At 31.8% G+C, this 21,942-nt stretch overlaps 2 protein-coding genes and 1 long non-coding RNA gene across 7 annotated transcripts; 2 read left to right on the forward strand and 1 right to left on the reverse strand.

Moving 5' to 3' along the window:
* Positions 1-7,732: 7,732 nt before the first annotated feature.
* On the forward strand, positions 7,733-9,932 carry LOC140841198 (probable nucleoside diphosphate kinase 5). 5 transcript variants are annotated; one of them, XM_073208457.1, is made up of 6 exons: positions 7,733-7,849; positions 7,923-8,003; positions 8,263-8,490; positions 8,623-8,730; positions 8,842-8,954; positions 9,727-9,932. In XM_073208457.1, the coding sequence occupies exons 2-6, from the start codon at positions 7,936-7,938 to the stop codon at positions 9,753-9,755; spliced, it is 546 nt and encodes a 181-aa protein (XP_073064558.1). In that variant the 5' UTR covers positions 7,733-7,849; positions 7,923-7,935; the 3' UTR covers positions 9,756-9,932. The 5 variants fall into 5 exon arrangements, with proteins under 5 accessions (XP_073064558.1, XP_073064560.1, XP_073064562.1 ...); XM_073208459.1 differs by having other exon boundaries at positions 7,739-7,849; positions 8,266-8,490; XM_073208461.1 differs by lacking the exon at positions 7,923-8,003 and having other exon boundaries at positions 7,744-7,849; positions 8,266-8,490.
* A 9,018-nt stretch (positions 9,933-18,950) lies between these two features.
* Positions 18,951-21,220, forward strand: LOC140841199 (sm-like protein LSM1B). The gene is made up of 5 exons (XM_073208462.1): positions 18,951-19,291; positions 20,115-20,183; positions 20,271-20,386; positions 20,480-20,542; positions 20,630-21,220. The coding sequence occupies exons 1-5, from the start codon at positions 19,231-19,233 to the stop codon at positions 20,705-20,707; spliced, it is 387 nt and encodes a 128-aa protein (XP_073064563.1). The 5' UTR covers positions 18,951-19,230; the 3' UTR covers positions 20,708-21,220.
* LOC140841200 (uncharacterized) lies at positions 20,939-21,591 on the reverse strand. The gene is made up of 2 exons (XR_012120110.1): positions 21,235-21,591; positions 20,939-21,178 (listed from the first exon to the last, which is right to left on the reverse strand). It is a non-coding gene; the product is annotated as an uncharacterized lncRNA (long non-coding RNA).
* Positions 21,592-21,942: the final 351 nt, after the last annotated feature.

The following is a 21,942-nucleotide window of genomic DNA, read 5'->3' on the forward strand; positions in this document are numbered from 1 at the left end:
CTGTTGGTTGATATGGAATGCCAATGTCTGGAAACCGGGATCCCTAGGCTAGGATTGAGTCTAGTCTGAGTCGTGGAGTCACGAGCAATGTCGACAGTTGATATTGGTTATGTTTCAGCTTTTGATATATATTGTTGTTATATGTCCATGCTTTTATGGTTATCACATGATTGCATGTTTCGTTGATTTATACTGGGATTATATTCTCACCGGAATTATCCGGCTGTTGTCTTGTTTGTATGTGTACTTGACAACAGGTGGGACATGTTCAGGGTCCAGGAGATGAGGAGAGATCGTGATTAGAGTGGAGGCTCCGGACTTGGATTAAAGATAGGGTTTGGACGCTTGACATCAGATGTTAAACCTTAGTTGAATAAATGTATGTGGTACAAGACTATTACTTTTATATACTGAGATGTATATGTTTATGTCACTACGTTCCGCATTATTTAAAAAAAAAATTAGACTCTGTTTATTATAATTGTTTTAATTAGTCCCAATGATGATTAAGAATATGATTAGCGTCCGGGTCCCCACAGAGTTGCACCATTACCACTAGTTATAGTTATTGGTAAAGCGGTAAGCACTCGGTCCTACATTACCATCTTCTGTATATGCTAGATCAAGATTCAGTTATTCTTTAATTTCATCTTTAGATTATATGATAGATATTCCACAAACTTCTAAAGTTTCTACTTCTCAAATAAGAGAAGAAATAAATCTTCTATAAAAGATACAATAGAAGATTTAATAATTATCAAATTAATATAGTTAATCAAAAAGTTAGGAAAACTGATACATTTTCAAAAATGAATTTTACTATTTAATGGATAAAAAATCAAAAATTTATTTTACAAAAGGATCTCGTGCTAGAGCGATGATCGATCTTGAATTTTATAATATCAAATGGGAATCTTTCAGATAATGATATTTTAAAAGTTTCTCTGAAAAAAAAATTGATTATATTGTTATAGAATTTTACAAGTACTGTGAAAATCAAAATAAATTAATACATTTTCTTCTTTGGTTTTTAAAACATTTATTATAAATTATATTTTTCTTGAAAGAAATTATAAAATTTCTTATGAATAGATTCAAAAATCTGTTCATCCTCTTCAACAATCTTTTATTATAGAAAAAATAATAAAATTTTAAATTTTACTGATTTTTCATAATATGTTACAAATAACTGTTAAACATATAAATCAGATACTTGAAAAACAAAAATATACAAATCTTGATCTTATTATATAATAGGAGAATAAATTATTTCTCTAAAATATCTCATAGATAACATTAGTATTGCAATCAATCATATTAAACATGATGTTCATATACAAACTAAGGAAGAAATTAATATTGTTTCTATTACATCTTCTTATATTCAAAACTCTCCAGAAATAAAAGATTTCAAATTTAAGTATTCTCTTTCTGATTTAGATAAATTATTAGAAGAAAATTTTAAAAATCTATCTAAATACTCTCAATAAAGAGTTTGAAAATATTAAAAATTCTTCTGATGAAGAAATTAATAAAATAAAATAGGCAGATAAACCTACTCAAACCAAATATTATTATGACAGACCTACTCTCATGGATGTTCTAGAAAAAGAATATATTTTCTCTAATAATTATAATGAGAAAATTATTTATCAATAGAATACTGATAGTTTTAGTGATAAACAAATTTATAATACTACTCATCGTATGCTTATGTATAGTATTGTATATAAAACTTCAGGCAATAATGATAAGACTATTGCTATAATGATTACATCCGGTTTTGCTGGTCAACTTAATAGTTGATGGGATAATTATTTAGACCAATCCCATAAAGATGATATTATTAACTCAATCAAAACTGAGAATAATATTCATATAGAAAATACAATTTATTCTCTTATAATGACAATGATTGAATATTTTACTAATAGATTGACAGATAATGGTGAACAAATTCGTACTTTATTAAGTAACTTGAAATGTAAAACTCTTATTGATTTTAGATGATATAAAGCTACATTTTTATCTCAAATTTGTGATATACCAGACTGTAATAATAGTCTTAGGAAAGTCAAATTTATAGATGATTTACCTTTTCTTTTTGCTGAAAAAATTAGAAAAGTATTAAGAAAATATGATATTTATATTCCTTATGATAATTATACTTATGTCAAATTAATAAGTATTTGTATACAAGAGGGTTTAGCTCTTTATAATTAGTTAAAATTAAATAATCAAATTAAAAGACAAAATTTACTAGAAATAAAACAACTTAGTAATTTTGTGATCAATTTGGTATGTATTTACCTAATAAAGATAAAAACAAAATAAAAGATAAATATGATAAACTTTATATAAAGAAAATATATTTGTGTGATAGACAAAAAGATAGAAAAAAGAAAATACAATAAAGCCATGAAAAACGGAAATCAGAAAATAATAAAATAGGAAATATACATCTATTATGTGTAGAAAATGTAAAAAAATTATGTTTGGCTAAAAAAATAATAAATTAGATATAGATGAGAAACTCAAAGAAACATTATTTAAAATAATAATGGATTCTAATAAGGATTATGATTATATTATTATCTCTGATAATACTTAAGAATCATATAATAAGAAGAAATTCTAACAATGATTCAGTATATTTCGATGTTTATCCCAATTTATCTTTATCTTTGTCTGATATAAATATATTAGATTCCTTAAAATTAAAAGTTAAAACTCATGGTTATAATTATACTCCTGGGACTTGGATTTAAATTGAGATATGAAAAAGAGGTATTTAAATATTAGAATAATGATTAATATAAGGTTCATCTATGGAGTTTTTACAATACATAAAATGGTTTAATAAGACATACCATAGAAATTAAACAACAGAGGATTCTACCGAGGTCCACCTCAGAAACATAAATTAATAAAAAATCACACGTAAACGCCTTAAACGCCATCTCTCGGCTAAGCGAGCTGAAGGACTACAACATGAATTTATTATTTCCTGGTTAAACTCGAATTTTATATTTACCATTTTTTGGTTCATCTCTTTATCTTTTATTTTAACCATAAACTTCATATGATATCAAAATTCCAGTATATATAATATATAACAAGATTGTATATATTAATTATTTTTCTAAAACTAACTTATTAATTAATATATATTTATTTTTTTCCCGACATGAAAGGATTACAAGCTCGGAAATAGAGGTGTCAATTTGGATGGGTTGGGTTGGGTTGAGCAATAGTACTATTCAAAAATTTCTCAACCCGAACCTGAGCCAACCCGAAAACTCTCAACCCGAATCTGAACCCGAATCAAGCTGATCAACCCATCAATCTGTATAACCCGATTTTGAATTTTTTTAAATAAAATTCAAATAATGATAATAATTTAATTTAAACACATAATAACAAAAGCTCCCTCATATATATAATTTAAATTTGAAAATCTAATCGTAGAAAAATAAAATATATTTACTAAATTAAATAAACAATTATTTAAAAAATAAAACATTTTCAAAATAAATATTAAATTATGAAAATTTATGATATAAATATACAATAAATATTTTTTTTCAGATATAAAATATATAAAAAAATGTAGACAATATTTATTAATTATGTATTAAAAAAAAATTCGAGTCAACCAGGGTCAACTCGGTTGACCCGAATCCAACCAGGTCATTTTTTTTCGGGTCATCTATCGGGTCCAACTCGATCTGACTCAAACCTGAAAACTCCAAACCCAAATCTTATTTTTTTCGAGTTGAATCGTGTCGAATTGGTGAATCATGTCGGATTTTTACACCTCAGCTCGAAAAGTAGATGTCCAAGTTCGGTGTCCCTTGAAGAAGAGGACGAAGACCTTCATGCGATAGCCCTTGGCCCATCGGCCAAAGATTCCAAGTACACCAATATTTTTTTAAAAAAAATTTAATTTGTAAAATAATAAATTGTTGATAATCAAGTGTATATTTTTTTTAATAATTAATTTCAAAATTGAAATGATGTTATATTAAAGGTAAAAATACAAACAATATGGATAAATATAAATTTAATTTATATTTGTTGAAGTTGGAACTTTCAAAATCCAGGAACATCACATTTCATTCTTATTAATTATAATCGAATTAGCATGCATATTCTTCTTCATCTTAATTGTGTCATGTGAATTGGTAAACAGCTCCTTCTTTCCTATTCTTTGTTTTAGCATTAAACCAATCTTTTAGTATTTCAAGTAGAGAAAGAGATAATTGTAGAGACAAAATATTTCTTTGCTCTCCAATAATGAGAAGGCTGACTCCAATGATTCCACACTTGAACATTGGATTGCGAGTAACCAATGAGTAGGAATAAGAAATTATCTGTCTAACTCCACTGTTGATGCATAGACGTCTCCAATCATTATCATATCCTTTTAGACAAAATAATTTGACACGATATTTAAATTTTCCATCGATTCAGAAAGAGAATCATGGAAGCTTTTTGTTAAACATAAATTAATAATATGACATACACATCTAACATAAATTACTGCATCATTTAAAAACGGTTCAAGAAAAAGTTTGAATCGTCTCATTGCCTCGTTATTGTTTGATGCATTATCTAATGTGATCAAAATAATTTTATTTTCTATACCATATAATTGACAAATATTTAACGTAAATCTAGCTATCGTGTAAGGGAAAGTCATTATGTGCACTGTGTTGGGTGATCGTTTTTTTTGTGTCCAAAAAGCAACGTGAGTTTTAAAAATTTTAATTTGACATTCAAATATTATCTTGGACACTCGTATGATTCAAACAAAATAATCACATGGAGTTTATAAATTTACCTTTATTGAATTAATCGTTTGGCTCCAACTATTTCATGATTAGCGGAGATAGCTCTTGCTGAATTTCCTACGAACATTATTCTTTGAAAATTATTTTTTCAATCTCCGAATCAGGTCCACAACCGGATTACTTGTTACTCTTTTAACTTACACTAGAAAGTATACGAGATATTTTGCATAGAGAAAAAATTGAGAGGCGGCTCAAACTCTTTTTTCTTTGATGGAGGCCGAAAAATTGGAGAGCTTGAGGGAGAGGATTTTCGAAAAACAAGAGTCGAGGCTAAGGTTCTTCTTCTCCTGCTTTGAACACTTAACTTAGTTTCCTTAATTGTAGATTTAAGTTTCTTAATTAATATTAATGGACTTAATCAATTAATTGGACTAGTCCAACTAGTTTAATTAATATATTAAAATCCATTAAAAACATTAGTTAATTTGCATGTTGTACTTATACTCTTACAATATTCATTATGCATTCTCCCACTACAATTAACGAATCTTTAATAAACTCAACCCCTAAGTTTAATCGTTTAAATTCTCGAATTTTATAAATTCAACTCCTTGAATTTATTCTTTTCAAAGTTTAATTATCATAAATTCAACTCATTGAATTTACTATTTCGTAATATAAATTTAACTCCATGAATTTATTCTCTCAAATTTTAATTATCATAAATTCAACTCCTTCAATTTACTATCTCATAATTTTGTATAAATTCAACTCCTTGAATTTATTTTCTCAACAGGAACAAATGATCAAGTGTTTGTGTGATCCACAATGGTTTTATGATACAACTAGTCGTGAGTTCACAACATTTTTTGATTCAGGACATTTTCCTTTATTCAGCTTACCCTAATTTTCCCCATTCCATGCACCAACATTTGATCATGACTCATGAGAATGTCAAAAATTATTTTTTGATTAAACCCATCAAATCATGGTAAGAACGTCTAGTAGCATCGTCTCATGATTATCTAGGTATTACTAATAGTGCGTGCAAGAACCAATATGTTATGATTAACGTACAATACGGTCTCTTCATCTCATATATCCCGATTGAATTTGCAATCATTGGTTCATCGAGTGTTGCATATTAAATTCGATAGCTATGTGATACAATTATGAAATATTTATAGTGTCATCGCATGCACAACTAGAGAAATTTTTCCCTAATGTACATCTCACATTCTCGCAAGAGATTTCATGTACTATTATTTCGTTAGATCACATAGGATATCAACACCCGTATGTGAGCGATGAATCCCCAACTATAAGGCACTCGCTCTTACACATACCGCAATTGCACCCAACCTCGCTACCTTGTGACCCTTGCGGAGTCGGTAAACGAGTCAAAACACAATCCTAGTATGTAGAGCCTCAGTGTTGTCTCGGGTTGTAAGGACTAATGATGTACAATCACAACCAAAGACTTTTCCTCTTGATGAATGACAACCACTTGAAAAGTACAAGGGAGGATTGTTCGGTACAATCATCGTATGATTACCCATATGCATGATTCGACATCTCTATACCTTTACCATGAAACACGGTACACAACATCACATATGCTAGTCTCAAGTTCAAGCGACCTTTATCCTTGGTTTTAGACGACTGAATCGATTATGAACGAATTTAGAATATACAGTGTTTAAAAATGAGTTTCATGATCGAATTATGATTAATTTGTATTAAAATATAATAAAAAAACTTTATTTATGCTGATTGCATGGGTATACAGATAAAGTAAAATGAAACCATGAGACACAAATTATATTAAGATAAAAATTGTTAATTACAACTGAGTCGATAAATTCATTAGCCAACCATTGGATTACAGGACATAGTCTCTAACAATATGTAAACTGTCCAAATCTATAATTCTTTTTTACAAACACCACATTTCATCATCCAATAACCTGGAACAACAAACAAAGAGTCAAACTAATCCTACATTATTTGTTAAAAAAATTCTACATGTGATATTCGAAAATGATCAATTAATGTCGTCTATATTCGTTAAATACATCAACACAAATTTTCCAAGTGTGTGCTTAGAAATTTTGCGAAAATCAAGCTAGATATTACTAGTAAATTCGATAAAATCATCTGCTCACAATGCAAAAAAGACGGTTAATAATGTATAAAACAAAATATCTACGTGAAATATCATGTTTTACGAAACTTGCACAACTTCTAAGATTTATTTGTTGCTGAGCTGGTTTGCTATCTTTTGGTTGCAATTTTTTTTCATTTAAATTATGTTTTTTAATCAATTTTTTTTTTAATTTTCCGGTGCCACCCGAAGAACCATTCGTTTGACAAGAATACTAAAGTTTAATGCTATATGATTTGGAATACAAAAGTGCATTTCAAATTATAAATATCCTTGTATTTTATTTTAAAAACTCTTTCAAAAATACATTTAATACAGTTAGTCATTTCAAATATAATTTATAATCATCGCATAAATTACATATTGCAACATAGTCGTTCAGACCTTGTTTTTGTTGGATTTCTAAGTTTTCGCATCGTTTATCGTAACTTTTCGTCGTAATCTCGACTATAGAAGATGGAATTGGTTGATTTTGGTTTTAGAGTTCTCGTTCATGTGCTTCGAAGTCAGCAACTACATCATCAAAATCAATTTAATAAAAAATTTGCATCTTTTCCCAATTCTAAGCACTCAGTGTTGTTTCGAGTCGAGCAAAAAGTAATGAATTAAAATGAAATATGATGAATTAAAATTAAAGTAAGTTGAGAGAGATTCAGATTTGATAATGATATTGAGAAAAGTTGGGGTTCCACAGCTTTTTCTTAAAAAATTACCATACTTCGGTTCCGATTCGGTTCGGGGACGGACCGGTCTCTTTGTTCAGGAACCGGTCCGGTCCGGTCCGAACCGTTAGGACCACCCAAAACCTATATCCCAAACGGGTCTGGGTCCGAATTTAACGGGGCGCTCGGCACTGTACACGGGAACCAGGCCAGGGTTCTTGAGAGAGAAGGTATTGCCCCACTGCCATGAAATCCCACTGATTATTGTGCTAAATATTTGTTATTGGGTGTTTCTATTTCCAGCTTGGCTCTTCAAATGGCCGATTTGAGCTCTACTTTCTTTGTCGAATTTGTGCTTGTATGCCTTTTGGTATGTCCTTACAGGTGAGCGAACTTGTTTAGTCACGCTTTCGTGATGATTTGTAGTTCTTGATCGTGTCTTTATGAATGATTTTTGTTTGACTTGGAGTTGGATTCATTTACGGAAAGCATCTAGTTGCTGATTTGGTGATGGTTTAGGTTTTAGTATTGGGGGAGATTTGTCAGTCCTCCATTTCTCTTGAATTCTGGGAACGGTTGGTTAAGCAATATCTGTTTGTTGATATGATCTTACTTTCGGCGATTTCTTGTTAATGCTCAAAAGTAGATTATCAGCTACCATGGGCACTTCAGAAGAGAAGACACTGGCAATGATAAAACCGGATGGAGTTTCTGGTAACTACACTGATGCTATCAAGAAAACCATTTTAGATTCCGGCTTCAGCATCACCCAGGAGATGCTGCTTCAGCTGAATGAGGATATGGTAAAAGGTTTTTACGAGGAGCATGCTGCTAAGAGCTTTTTCTCAAGCCTTGTGCAATACATGACAAGGTATCATTTCTCTGTCTCTCATTAATGTGCAATGGCAGCTCAATGTGTTGGGATTTTATTCCTCTTCCTCTGGGCATCATCTATGTATGTGTGAGTCACTTACTAATCTTTAGCCTTGATTAAATGAACTAGTGGTCCGGTGCTGATTATGGTTTTAGAAAAGACAAATGCTGTAGTTGATTGGCGTTCTATGATCGGACCTACAGATGCGAACAAAGCTAAGGTGACTCATCCAACAAGGTCTGTTTTATGTGTTTTTGTCATGATGGTAGATCTTGAATACTTGACATTGCTCCTGCTTTTAGCTTTAAATATTCTGTTTTACTTAGTGTCTTGCCTCTTCATCCCCAGTGTTAGGGCCTTTTGCGGGATTGATTCACAGAGAAATTGTGTTCATGGTTCGGATTCACCTGAATCTGCTTCCAGGGAGATATCTTTTTTATTCGAGAGAATCTCATCTTCAGGTCAAATTTCAATCTCTATCGAAATAAAATGAATCTGCACAAAATGTTGGCCTTTATTTTGTTGCAAGTGGCACTTTATACACACTTGTATATATGTTGTCATGATGATTAAATATTTTAATGCTTGCACCGACTTTCCTGGATGGATCTCATACTTTTGAGGAATCTGTATTCATCCACGGAGACATTAATAGTAATGATGCTACTGTGAATTATATACTCATGGGTGAGGAAAGATATTCTATTCTGGTCCATGGTTGTTTGGGCAATCCCTTATATCCACTTAGATATATGGTTCGTCCATGGAAGTTAGTTTGGCTACTCTTGATTGTTTCTCTTCTATCGAGTTAGGTGACATTGCACTTCTAGCAGATCTCCTGTTAAGGGATTATCAAGGATTTAATCCTTTAAGTAAAGGACAGTTCATTTGATCTGTTAAAGAAATCATATCATTGAAGGTAACGACCATTAGTTGCAGCTTCATGTTTTTGTCGCTGATTGCAGTACGTCGTTGATGTCGATAGAGGGATAAGATCGTAATGCATGTTTTATGTCGTGTAATAATTCCATGGATGCTCAACGTTTATTGTCAATCCTGAATTGTGAAATCGAAGCGTTCATTCACCTTTTTTTGTAAAATGACTTTACATTATATTTGTATAAATCCCGAGGTTTCCTTTTGGAATGTTTGTGAATGCAAAACGACTCAACCAATTTGTTTGTCGAAATTACAAGTCTATTTTATTCAACTCCACGTCTCTTTTGGTTGCAGTGTGTGCTACAAAGCATGATGAGCTGTGAATCTGACGAAGATAAACGACACTGCTTGCTATTTAACAAATATTGTTGCCGAAGGTACTCCGGTGTGTCGCATACCTTTCATGTAACAAATGAAAGTAAAATCATATTATTGCTTAATGACTAATGTAATCATCATTTTATAAATATTGTGTCCGTCCTAAATATATAGTTTGCATTTTTTCTAGGGGTGTCAATCGAGTGGGTTGGGTCGGGTTTCGGGTCAACCCGCGAAATTTTTTTCCTTTTTTTTTTCAACCCGAAAACCCCCAACCCGAACACGAACCCGTATAACCCGACCCAACCCGTCTAACCCGCCTAACCCGAATTTTATTATTATTTTTTAAAAATTAATGAAAAAAATTCAAAAAAATAAAAAATAATAATAATATTTTAATTTAAACACATAATAACAAAATTTTTTATTTAAAATTGAAATTTTAATCGTAGAAAATTAAAAGTATATTTATTAAATCAAATAAAAAATTGTTAAAAAAATAAAAATATGTAAAATAAATATTAAATGATGAAAATTTATCATATAAATATACAATAAATTTTGTTCAAACATACAATATATAAAAATATAGGTAATATTTTTTAAAAAAAGTTCGCGGGCCAACCCGCGACTCAATCCGACTCAACCCGAAACCCGCCTAACATGGCATTAACCCGAATCCACCCACCCGAACCCGAAAAACATCAACCCGAACCTGATTTTTTTCGTGTCTGGTTGACGGATCGTGTCGCATTTTTACACCCCTAATTTTTTCGGTTGTTTCAAATATATAGTCCAAAATTTTAAATTTAGTAGTATTTTTTTTTTTTTGTTTTTTACTAATATATCCATATAATATTAATTAGTTAAAAGTCTTGAAAAACTCCCAACATTTTTTTTTATTTGGTTATGGCTATGTGTGTGTGTCTATATATATCTATCTTAAATTTATATTTAGAAGCACACATTTGGAAGATCCTCTTTAATTGAGAAAAGTTTTAAAAATATCTCAAATTTGATAAGTCTCGATTTACGCGCGCTTTTATTTATGAAATTTTTGGCATTTGTTTGTATCTTATTCCATCTTGCTATCTATAACTTGCATGATGAAGTTGCGTAATTTGTTTGCAAAATTGTTTAATTAGAGCGAGGTTTCTTGTAAATAAGTTTTCAAAACGGGTCAGATTTATCGGACTAACCTTCCTGCCATGAAAAATAAGTTGATTGGGTTGTTTTAGTGTCCAGTTTGAAAGCGGGCATAAACATATCAGTCCATTTGGGCCCAGGTTTATGTGGGTCGGATCGGGTCTAGTCGGACCGTTAGTTGTTTTTTTTTTGAAAAAAAAAACACTTTTTATTTATTATCTCAATCATATAAATATGATTAATTAATTTTGAATTAATTTATATTATTTATAATAGTTTATTATATTTTTATAAATTTGATATATTTATATTATTTATCATGATTTATATATAACTGATGAATTCTGAAATTGTAATTATTTATGTATGGTTATTGATTGATTAATTTTAAAAGATTTATATTATTTATAATAATTATAAAAGGTGTCTAAAAAACATTATATATATATATGTTTAAATTTTTTGAGGGTAAGCTCCTCTAACCTGTAACCCGTGACGAGTTGGGTTGAGGTTTTTCCAACTCGCCTAGTTTGCGGGTTGGGTTAGGCCGGTCCGTTTGACAACTCCACTTGTAAATGTGTAACGTCGGTTCTATTCAATTTTATATAATTTTATTTTTGTTTTTCGATTTTACAAAATTATAATCTAATATTCGAACAGTTTTATTTTTTGTTCGATTAGATTTCCTAATAAAAAGGTCAGGTTTATTTGATTGAACAATTATTTAAATTAATAATTAAAATATATTTTATATCATAATATATTATATGTTAGTTAATTTTTTCGCTTTCCTATTTTTTCAGGTTGATTTTCGGTTTAAACCAAAGATAGAACACAATCTCATGGCTTTTTCCTTCATTTTTTTTTTCTCGGTGGAGTGTGCTTCTTAGGCATTCCCATGCATTTCTCGGGTATTATCTTAACATTCCAATAATCCTTATTTATTTTCGGTCAATAGAAAAATGATCCTTCTCCGATAGGTGAAATTGACCCAAACCGCATTCTCAATTCCGAGGCGAGCCTGAAACCACCAACATAGTGCTAGAAGGGGGCAAGAGGTTGTCCCATCGTAGCATCTTCAATCCTCAAGTCAGATATCAAATATATACGAGAAGATAGCTAAATAAGATGCCAAAATGCTAATATATTGAATCAATAATGAAGTTTCCAAACATGGTATTTATAGAAAACAAAATATGAGGACCACATGTGTGAGGTGGAGGACCATACATGTGAGGTAGAAGACCACGTTTAGAGCTCCCTTAGGCCTTAGGCACAACCTTAGATAAACCAACCCTCGTACACTTTCTTAGTCGAGGGGCTCACTGTTGTGGAGCAAGCCAATAGCTAATGGCACGCTACATCCTTGTTAGTTGTTACCTCCCTTGATTACACATTACACGCATCCAACACGCCTTCTAGCACAGTGGATTGATAATGTAACTCAGATAAAAAATCTCGAGATTGAAATAGAGGAAATAGCCAACTGGGATGAGATGTATTGGAGACAAATAAGCAGAATTTCTTGGCTCGAAGATGGGGATCGTAATACTGGATACTTTCATTCAAAAGCTTCTCATTGTAACAACAAAATTTCCATAACTGACTTGGTCTCTAGTCATGGTGACTGACGTTCAGAGAATGGAGGTATGTCAGGAATTGTATTGGATTATTTTGAGACATTATTCACTCCGTCTAACCCATCTGAAGCCGAGATTGGACGTATTTTAGAAACAATTGAACTGAAATTTTGTTACCAGATGAACCAGATACTTTGTGCTTCTTTCACAACAATAGAGATTAGACGTGTGCCCTCTTTGATATACATCCTGATAAAGCCCCTTACCCCCGATGGGCTGTCTACTCTTTTCTATAAGAAGTTTTGGGGTGTAGTTGGTATTGATGTTATAGAGACGGTACTCATGCCTCTCCCTCAAAAAATAGAATGATACCCCTGTCACTCTCATACTTAAAATAAAAGACCAGATGCTCTTGAAAGATTTCAGACCGATCAGTTTATGTAATGTATGCTACAAGATTGTTTCTTGGTCCTTTACCAATTGATTCAGTCCAGTTTTCTCGAAACTTATTGAGGCTTCCTAGAGTGATTTTATTCTAGGACACGTAATTACTGATAATATTATTATGGGGTTCGAGGTACTGCATTAGTCGAGGATCAGAAAAATCAGTCGAAGTTGTAATGATGCACTTAAATTGGAGATGAGTAAAGCTTACGATCGAGCGGAATAAGATTTTTTTGCAACAGATGATGATAAGGTTGGGTTTCCAGCACAATTGTATTGAGAAGGTGATGAATTGTGGTAAATTTGTCTCGTATTATTTTAGAGTAAACCAAAAAGTGGGTGACCTATTAAGCCGAGCTGCAGATTGCACCAGTGTGACCCGCTTTCAACTTATCTCTTTGTATTGTGTGCCATGGTCTCTCTTCTATCTTTAACGCGTTTGAATACAAAGCCTTTTTCAGAGAGATGAAAATTACACCTACTAGCCCATCAGTGTCACACTTGTTCTTTGGAGACAGTCTGGTGTTCTTTAGAATAACAATGGAAGAAAGAGCACGAGTGAAAGAATGTTTGTCTTTATACGAGAAGTCCTCATGGCAAATCTTCAACTATGATATATAATCTCTATCTTTTAGTCCCAATACTCATATGTTGCTTATGGATATGATAAAAATATCTTGACTATTCCTGTAGTACATCAATATGAACTATATTTGGGTTTACCTACAGTATCATTGTGAAGTAATAGAATTCAATTTAAATCCTGGTGGATAGAATGGTGCAACGAATTCAAGGGTGGAGTAATAAGTGGTTCTCCATAGGGAGAAAGGATGTTCTGATCAAATCGATCCTTCAAGCGGTTCTATCATTTGATATGTCTTGCTTTAAATTACCTACATTGGTCTATGAAGATATTGTACGAGAATGTGTGAACTTTTCGTGGGGATTAAATAGTGGAAAGAGGAAAAAGAATTGGCAAACATGGGATTCTCTATGCCAGCCTATTCAAAAATTTGGCTGAATTTAATAAAGCTATGCTCCCTAAACAGTCATGGCGCCTCATCCGCAATCCTGATTTTTTAGCTGGTCGAGTACTGAAGGGCAGATATTTCATACATGGGTCAGTGTTGCACGCGAGCTTGGGTAGTAATCATTCGTGCATCTTGAGATCGATCTTATGGATGAATGGGTTATTATGGAGAATTGGAAATGGTAAATCAATAAAACTCTTTGAGGAAAAATGAATACCATGCATGCAATCGAAACTGGGTGATCCTCTAGTCCTTTGGGAACGTGAGGATATGACAAGTGCTTTAATCAGGGAAGGAGGCTGAGATGTTAAATTAATATCCGCTAGATTTAATCCATGTGTAGCTGTTGAAATACTCAAGATCCCACTTCTTGCAGCTGGGGTGTGTGATTCCTTATTCTGGAGGTATGGTGCCAAAGCCCAATATGTGGTGGGAGATGGATATTGTTTATAGTGTGGGCTGTTCTCAACTCTGGAACATCAGTCGGCACATCCTAATAAAGAATGATGGTCTTTAATCTCGAGCTTTTATGTTCTACTAAAGATACGCCCTATTCTGGTGGATTATATCCAATGATTGTCTTCCGACTATCCAGAATCTATATCGTCATCATGTTCCGATCAATGCATCTTGCAGTCTGTGCAACTTCCCTATGGCTCAACTTTCCATGCTCTGTTTTTTTGTACTGCAGTTAAACATATATGGAAGAACACATATTTTGCTCTAGTTTTATGGGGTGCCTCACAATCTTGCACCTTGGAGCTTTGTTGGTGTAGAAAGAACAATTATCTAATACGGAATTTGAGGATCTTGCAATACAAACGTGGGCATTTTGGAGAGAAAAGCAATATTTTCTTCATAGTGATAAGAAGAAACCGACGGCAGATAATGTTTCCTAGATTCCAGCGATACTATCAGATTTCCAAAAATCCCAGGCCAAGGAGAAAATTGATAAGCTTCATCGAGGGAAAACCTGGAGAAGGTATGGAAGCCGCCAAGCTCGTGTAACTAAAACTTAAAGTGGGCGCGACAGTGAATGAGGAGAGACATCAAATTAGCATTGGTGGTATAGTTCGAGACAACCAAGACTGATTGTTACTGGCTTTTGGTAAACAGATCAATCAACTCATCTCAGTAGTACATGGTGAACATTTGGCGATCTGGGAAATAATTGTTGTTCTTTACGATAAAAGTTTTAATGATGTTCAAGTAGCAACCGATTCCCTATTGGCAGTGTAGGCAGTCCTTACCAAACAGGAAGATCTCATACACATTAGACTTTGTACAACAAATATTAGAGAGCATATGATGAAACCTGGACCTCAGAGCTTATTATGTTCATAGCTCGTCGAATAAAGTTGTTCATAATATTGCTCGTATTGTTTTTTCTTACCCTTCATCCTTTTTTGGATGAATGGAGAATTTCTATCTTGGTTGTTTAGGCTTGTAATTGACGAATTTTAATCAATAAAATTACAAGTTATTTCCTTCAAAAAAAATTAGAGATTACAAGAAATTGTATCGTTTCATTTAATCTTTATGAAATTTGATTAAAGTTCTTGCTACAAGCTAGGGCTTTGTTATTAATTTCATTTTCTTTCTTTTGGGAAATATTTTGAATTAACACTGATTTCAGAACAAAGTACACGTTTTTTCGAAAAAGAATGAGATTAGGAAAGAGTGAGAAATATATCTTTTTTAAGAGAAAATGTAAATTTATTTTGAAATAAAGTTTTTTCTTTTTCTTCCTGAAAATGAGTATTCATACTTAGGGATGTAATCGAGCCGAGCCGAGCCGAGCCGAACTCTTGAATGTTTGAGCTTGGTTCTTTTATAATTGAGCCGAGCTCGAGCTTTATTTAACTAATATATGCATGGCTCACGAGCTTATTCAAGCCTTTATCGAGCCTAAACAAGCTTAATAAATATGAATTATACATTTAAATTTTTATTAAATTAATTAAAAAGTAAATTATAGATTTAAAGAAAAATATATTATTCTTATTAAAATTTGTAAATTTATTATAATAAATAAATTTAATATATTTTTCTATATATTTCATAAATAATATGCAAAATCAATAAATCAAATATCAAAACTATTATTTTTTCATCTAAAAGATTATCCATGAACTTACCAACGAACATGTTCACGAGCTAACGATTCGAGTACTGTAAGCTTGAGTTTGGTTTGTTTATCTCAACGAGCCTCATTAAACGAGCTCAAACGAACTTTTATCGAATCGAGCTTCGAATAGCTCACGAATAGTGTGGTTCGTTTACATCCCTAGTCATACTATTTATTATGCCAGAGCTAGAGGCCCTCTCTATATTTTTTAAAAATAAACTTATCGATCAAATTAATAAGAGATTTATAATATTCAAAATCTTGGACAAAAAATAGGACCAGAGAAGCAAAGGGATTGCAAGGTTTCATCCACTTGTAACTGTTTTAATCTCCATGTGCTTCATTTTCTCCATTTTAAGAGTGGAGTAGGTCTCATGTGAGACCGTCTCACGGATCTTAATCCGTGAGACGGGTCAACCCTACCCATATTCACAATAAAAAGTAATACTCTTAGCATAAAAAGTAATATTTTTTCATGGATGACCCAAATAAGAGATCCGTCTCACAAATCAAGTTTTTGCCTTAAGAGTAATCTTTTAACAAGTTTTTTTAATGGCATTATGTTGATGCTAGCAATCGAAACAGTTTCAAAACATGAGGAAGTACTAGGTACATGTTAGAAAATATGTTCTCAGGACGTGGTTTTGTTTCAAGAGTTGGTCTCTTGTGAGACGGTCTCACGAATCTTTATCTGTGAGACGGGTCAATCCTACCGATATTCACAATAAATAGCAATACTCTTAGCATAAAAAATAATATTTTTTATGGATGACTCAAATAAGAGACATATCTCACAAAATACGACCCGTGAGACCATCTCACACAAGTTTTTGTCTTGTTTCAATTGCGATATCTATTTCCTTAAAAAAAACATTGAAAAACAAAATATAAATTTATAGACAACGATATCTATAGATTTTCGCAAAACAGATAAGAGAAATGTAATCTAAAATTATATTTATACAGGTAGAAACATCTTTTGTAAAAAATGTGACTGTTTGAATAGACATACACTTTTGTGAATAAGTAATTCTTCATTCAAATCATTTCTGAATAGACATCCGAATTAATATTAATTAAATCTAATTTAATGTCTTAGTGTCCAAATGCTTATCTTTAATTATTAATTAATTATTAATTATATCTTATTTTATTAATTAAATATAACAATATAGATTTCTCTTCACATTAATCAATATCTAAATAAAACTTGTTCGATACATTTCCACTTTTTTTTCTTTCCAGTTTCCAACATGGAACTTGTTTCATATAGTTATCACTAATTATTTTCAATGGTACATTCTTACATGTCATTCAAGCTCGGTTTCTAATATATTTGGCACTACATAATGAGGATAATACTAGGAAGATGCAATAGTATTCTTTGTGAGAAGAAGAATGCAACTGGGAATTAAGCTGAAATCACTTTTTCCTTCTCAAGAAAGTTAAATCTTTATGTGCATGCTCCAAGTCTACAGGACAACCTTCAAGAATGGAGAAGGTTAGATTTCTCCATTGATCTGCTCGTCAGGACATATTTTTTGTCCTAACATCATGCAGAGACAGACTCAAAAATTTAGTTTATAAAATACGATTTCATCTTTGTAAAATCGGTGTTTCTTTTTTCATACTTGCATAATTACTATCGACATATTATAAAAACAACGCTCACTAAGACTTCATCAACTAATAAATGCATAGAGGATTGCTGGCACACCACACCCAAGCCTCACATTCTTTTCTCCGATCGCAACTTCGAATATCGAATTCAAAGGGATCAAATAGGAAAGGATACCAATTGGTCAAATTCTTCATTGACAGAAAAAAAAAAAAAAAAAAAGATGAAGGATTCATATTTGCAGGGGTCGTGACAATTCTAGTTAAGCCATTATCCTACTGCAATAATTCTTGCCTTGGTGGTGAAATGGTAGACATGCGAGACTCAAAATCTCGTGCCATTGAACAGCTGGAAAAAGCCCACAACAATTTTTGTGAGACGTCTCATTAGTCAATTTTGTGAGACAAATATCTTATTTGGGTCACCCATCAAAAAATTTACTTTTTATGCCAAAAATATTACTTATTATTGTAAATATAAGTAAGATTGACTCGCATCACAGATAAAGATCTGTAACATCGTCTCGTAAAAGACGTACTAATTCAATATATGGTGTGTTATCTTATATATCTAATGAATAGTTTTTTTTTATTTTTTTTAAACATATGAATATTACAACGCATGTGTTGTATTTTTGGTAAGCTAGTGATACATGTAACATATTCAAAAACACTGTGCGAGTATATACACAAAGTTTGATAATTTTCTTTTTTCTTAAAAAAAATACGAAATAATAGAATTTGGAATCGATAAATAAAAAAAACAATGATTTATAATTAGGGAAAAAAATTATTGAGTACGATTAAATTTTCTTACTCAATATAAGTAAAGTTATGCACGAAACACATATATACATATATATATATATATATATATTATTATTATTATTCTTATTATTATTATTATTATTATTACAAACATAGGTGAGAGGTTCAAACTCTAGTTTAATAATAATAATTAAAAACAAAAACAAAAATATGTGTGAGACGGTCTCACGAGTCGTATTTTGTTAGACATATATCTTATTTTGTTAGACATTTATCTTATTTGAGTATTACTTTTATTATTAATATCGGTAAGGTCGACGTCTTACAAATAAAGATTCGTGAGATCATCTCACAAAAATATATTCTAAAAAAAAATTATTGTAAACGAAGGAGGTTGTTCGAACTCTAGTTTATTAGTAGCGCAAAATTCACACACCAATATACCATAATAAAAACCAAATAAATATATATTAACATTATTAATGTTAAATCTGAATACAGATTTTAGGGTTCTGCGAGATCTCTTAAGTCAACACCGAATCCCCTCAAAACGACTCCTTTTTCTATCCATGTTCTTGAATTAGGGCAATTTGCCCAATTTTGTGGATTAATTAAGAAGTTTTTATTTTTTCCTAGTATTTTTCTCGTTTAGGGCGAAGGGTTGCGTCTGAGCTGCCAATGCAATTTGTGCCATTGAATTTGTTCAATTTTTCGGTTGATTTTTGGGGAATACCGAGAAAGTTGAAATCTTGATCCAAATCCATCAATGTCTTGGGCAGGCCCGGAAGATATCTACCTCTCTACTTCTCTTGCCAGCTATCTTGATAGTAAACTTCGTCTTCTATTTTTCGTTTTTAAATAGTTACATATGAGTTTTTTTTTTCCTGAGCTAGTTACATACGATTTTGGGTTCTTATTTGTTTTCTGGATGTAGAAAGGATGATATATTCTCTTAATTTTGTTCCTTTTTTCGCACTGTTCCATTGGCTCTTCTTTGGTTTGATTCCTTTGGATTCTTACGGGAAATCTATATTTTTTGAGTTACAAATCGAGATTTTTAAGTCTGTTCTGAGTGGTTGGTGTCGTTGATTAACAATGAACTTGTTAACAGAGTTGTGGATCTGTAATTCGCTTGGTGTATCTGTGTATGCCAATCTACCTTTCGATGTTATATTTATTCATCAATCTTTCTTAACTAGCCAGTTTTTGTGTAGATTGTGGAGGACTTTTGGTGCATTGAATAAAGGATTTGTTGCTAAATATTCTGACAGTTTTTAATTGTTATATGTTACATTTGTGAAAGGGAGTAAGATGAGTGGTTCCAATTTCCAGTATTGTCTGCTGTATTATTATGTCTTATTTTTAGTCCTAGGGTAATTTGAGTTGATGTACCTTATAATTTTATATCAGATGGATTTAAACGAGATACTGGTTTCTCAATGACTTTGTGAAAAAATTGAGTGAAGCACTTAGTCCGGATAAGTTTTAAAAAGCCTTAATATAATTTGAAGAGTGGCATGTTTTAAATCATGGTACAACTAGGTATATTTTTGTAGTTTAGTTTCTTTGTCTTCTGTCACTTAAAAATCAGGTCTTCATAATTCACGGACTGTTCTTACCTCTTGATATGAAATGTTTGTCTTTTCACAGAGAAAATTCTGGTGCTACTTCGAGATGGCCGGAAACTATTAGGGACCCTTCGATCCTTTGATCAATTTGGTATTGATTTAGAGTTGTTCTTATATTTCGTCTGCTGCTGTTATAAGTATTGAATATCTGCTGATGATATTTACAATCTTATTGTAGCTAATGCTGTTTTAGAAGGCTCGTGTGAGCGTGTTATTGTTGGTGATCTTTATTGCGACATTCCATTAGGTCTTTATGTTATCCGTGGGGAAAATGTCGTCTTAATTGGAGAAATGGTATGCGGGCGTTGTAATTTTAGTTCACCCGAACTTACTTTCGTACTATCCTTCTTCCATTTTGTACTTGTGTTGATGCAATATGTTGGACAGGACGTGGACATAGAGGAACTTCCCCCTCACATGACTCGTGTTTCGTCAGTAGAAATAAAAAGTGTAAGCTTTCTGTTTTATTAGCTGATTTTATTCGGTCTTCCTAGTATTTTCGAGTCTTTCTAGTAGCATACTTTTTCGTTGTCTCAGGCACAGAAAGCCGAAAGGGAGGCTTCAGATCTCAAAGGAACCATGAAGAGGAGGATGGATTTTCTCGATATGGATTGATGTCACATGTTTATGACAATCAAGTTCTTATTTATTCGCTTCAACACCAAATAATGACATCATCAAATATTATCGTGGATGCAGCATGCTGGATATATTACTGGAATGGATAGTCTTTTTCCTCCCATGTCATTCTTTCAGTAATTTCATCTTTCTCCGTAGAATTCTGAAAATTTAATCCTACAATTGTCGGATAAAGGGTAATTTGTGTCTCTTTAGACGTTTCCAAGGATATTTGTTTCTATTTTCGTCTTACCGGTGCGTGGAAGTGGCAGTTACTAGAAAATGAATTGATTCTAGCTGGTGCAGTTAATGCTTTTCAGGAAAAAAAGGTTGTGAAAGATCAAATTATTTGTGTTCTTCCTCTGTATTTTGTTTTGGAAGAACATGGGGCTTTGTTTGTGTTTACTGGTTGTATAGACAAGCAACCTATCTATGGCATCTAACTCTTTTGGTAAGAAACAACGAAGCCTGTCACTCGTTTCTAATGTTAATAAATACATGTTTGGTGAATATTGTTGGGAAACCTGTCACTCGTTTCTAATGTTAATAAATACATGTTTGGTGAATATTGTTGGTAAATTAAGCTATTTTTCCTTTAAGAAAATGAACCGTGTGTAAAATTACCTGGATAATCGTCGGGAACTGGAAACCGTAAAAATGATACGGGTTTGTTTTCGATTTCAAGGTTGGAGCAATGCGTAGTGCATTGCTGGTGTTGTGCATATGGTATAAGTAAACATATATAGGTCGATGAAGGCCTGCAGAAGTTGAAGATCTTCATGTTTGAGTTCTGTTATTTTGCTCTAAATGGAACAGTGGCCTGCTTGGTTGGTTGTGTTTATATAGGATGAATTGTCATTTGTCTCTTTATTAATTGCATTTTTCAAATATGTCCATTTATCTTCTTATTCATTCTTTTTATTTCTTTAATTCAGATTTTTTTTTATTTAGATTTTCATTATGTAAATTAAATTAATTAAAATTTAGAAATAGTCAGTTGTTAGAATTGTGAATTTTCTTATGTCTTATTAAATTTTTTCTTGTCCTTATTAATTAGTGTGCATTGTTTATTTGATTTGTCACCACATTTTATCTTCATTTCCATTGATTATTTTAAAAATACGACTAGAACTTATGTGTTTACTCATTGTTGAATTGTGAATTTTCTTGTGTCTTATTAATTTTTTTCATGTCCTCAATAATTAGTTTGTGCATTGTTTATTTGGGTTATC

This window comes from Primulina eburnea, chromosome 9, assembly GCF_022965805.1.
Source record: "Primulina eburnea isolate SZY01 chromosome 9, ASM2296580v1, whole genome shotgun sequence".
Taxonomy (NCBI): Eukaryota; Viridiplantae; Streptophyta; class Magnoliopsida; order Lamiales; family Gesneriaceae; genus Primulina; species Primulina eburnea.

Excerpts from the sequence above, each read along its gene's own strand:
- LOC140841198 (XM_073208457.1), top strand. The coding sequence starts at position 7,936 with ATGGCCGATTTGAGCTCTACTTTCTTTGTCGAATTTGTGCTTGTATGC. Across the intron at positions 8,491-8,622 it reads CTTGTGCAATACATGACAAG|TGGTCCGGTGCTGATTATGG; the intron begins GTATCATTTCTC and ends TAAATGAACTAG. Across the intron at positions 8,955-9,726 it reads CGAGAGAATCTCATCTTCAG|TGTGTGCTACAAAGCATGAT; the intron begins GTCAAATTTCAA and ends TTTTGGTTGCAG.
- LOC140841199 (XM_073208462.1), top strand. The coding sequence starts at position 19,231 with ATGTCTTGGGCAGGCCCGGAAGATATCTACCTCTCTACTTCTCTTGCC. Across the intron at positions 19,292-20,114 it reads TCTTGCCAGCTATCTTGATA|AGAAAATTCTGGTGCTACTT; the intron begins GTAAACTTCGTC and ends GTCTTTTCACAG. Across the intron at positions 20,387-20,479 it reads TCGTCTTAATTGGAGAAATG|GACGTGGACATAGAGGAACT; the intron begins GTATGCGGGCGT and ends TATGTTGGACAG.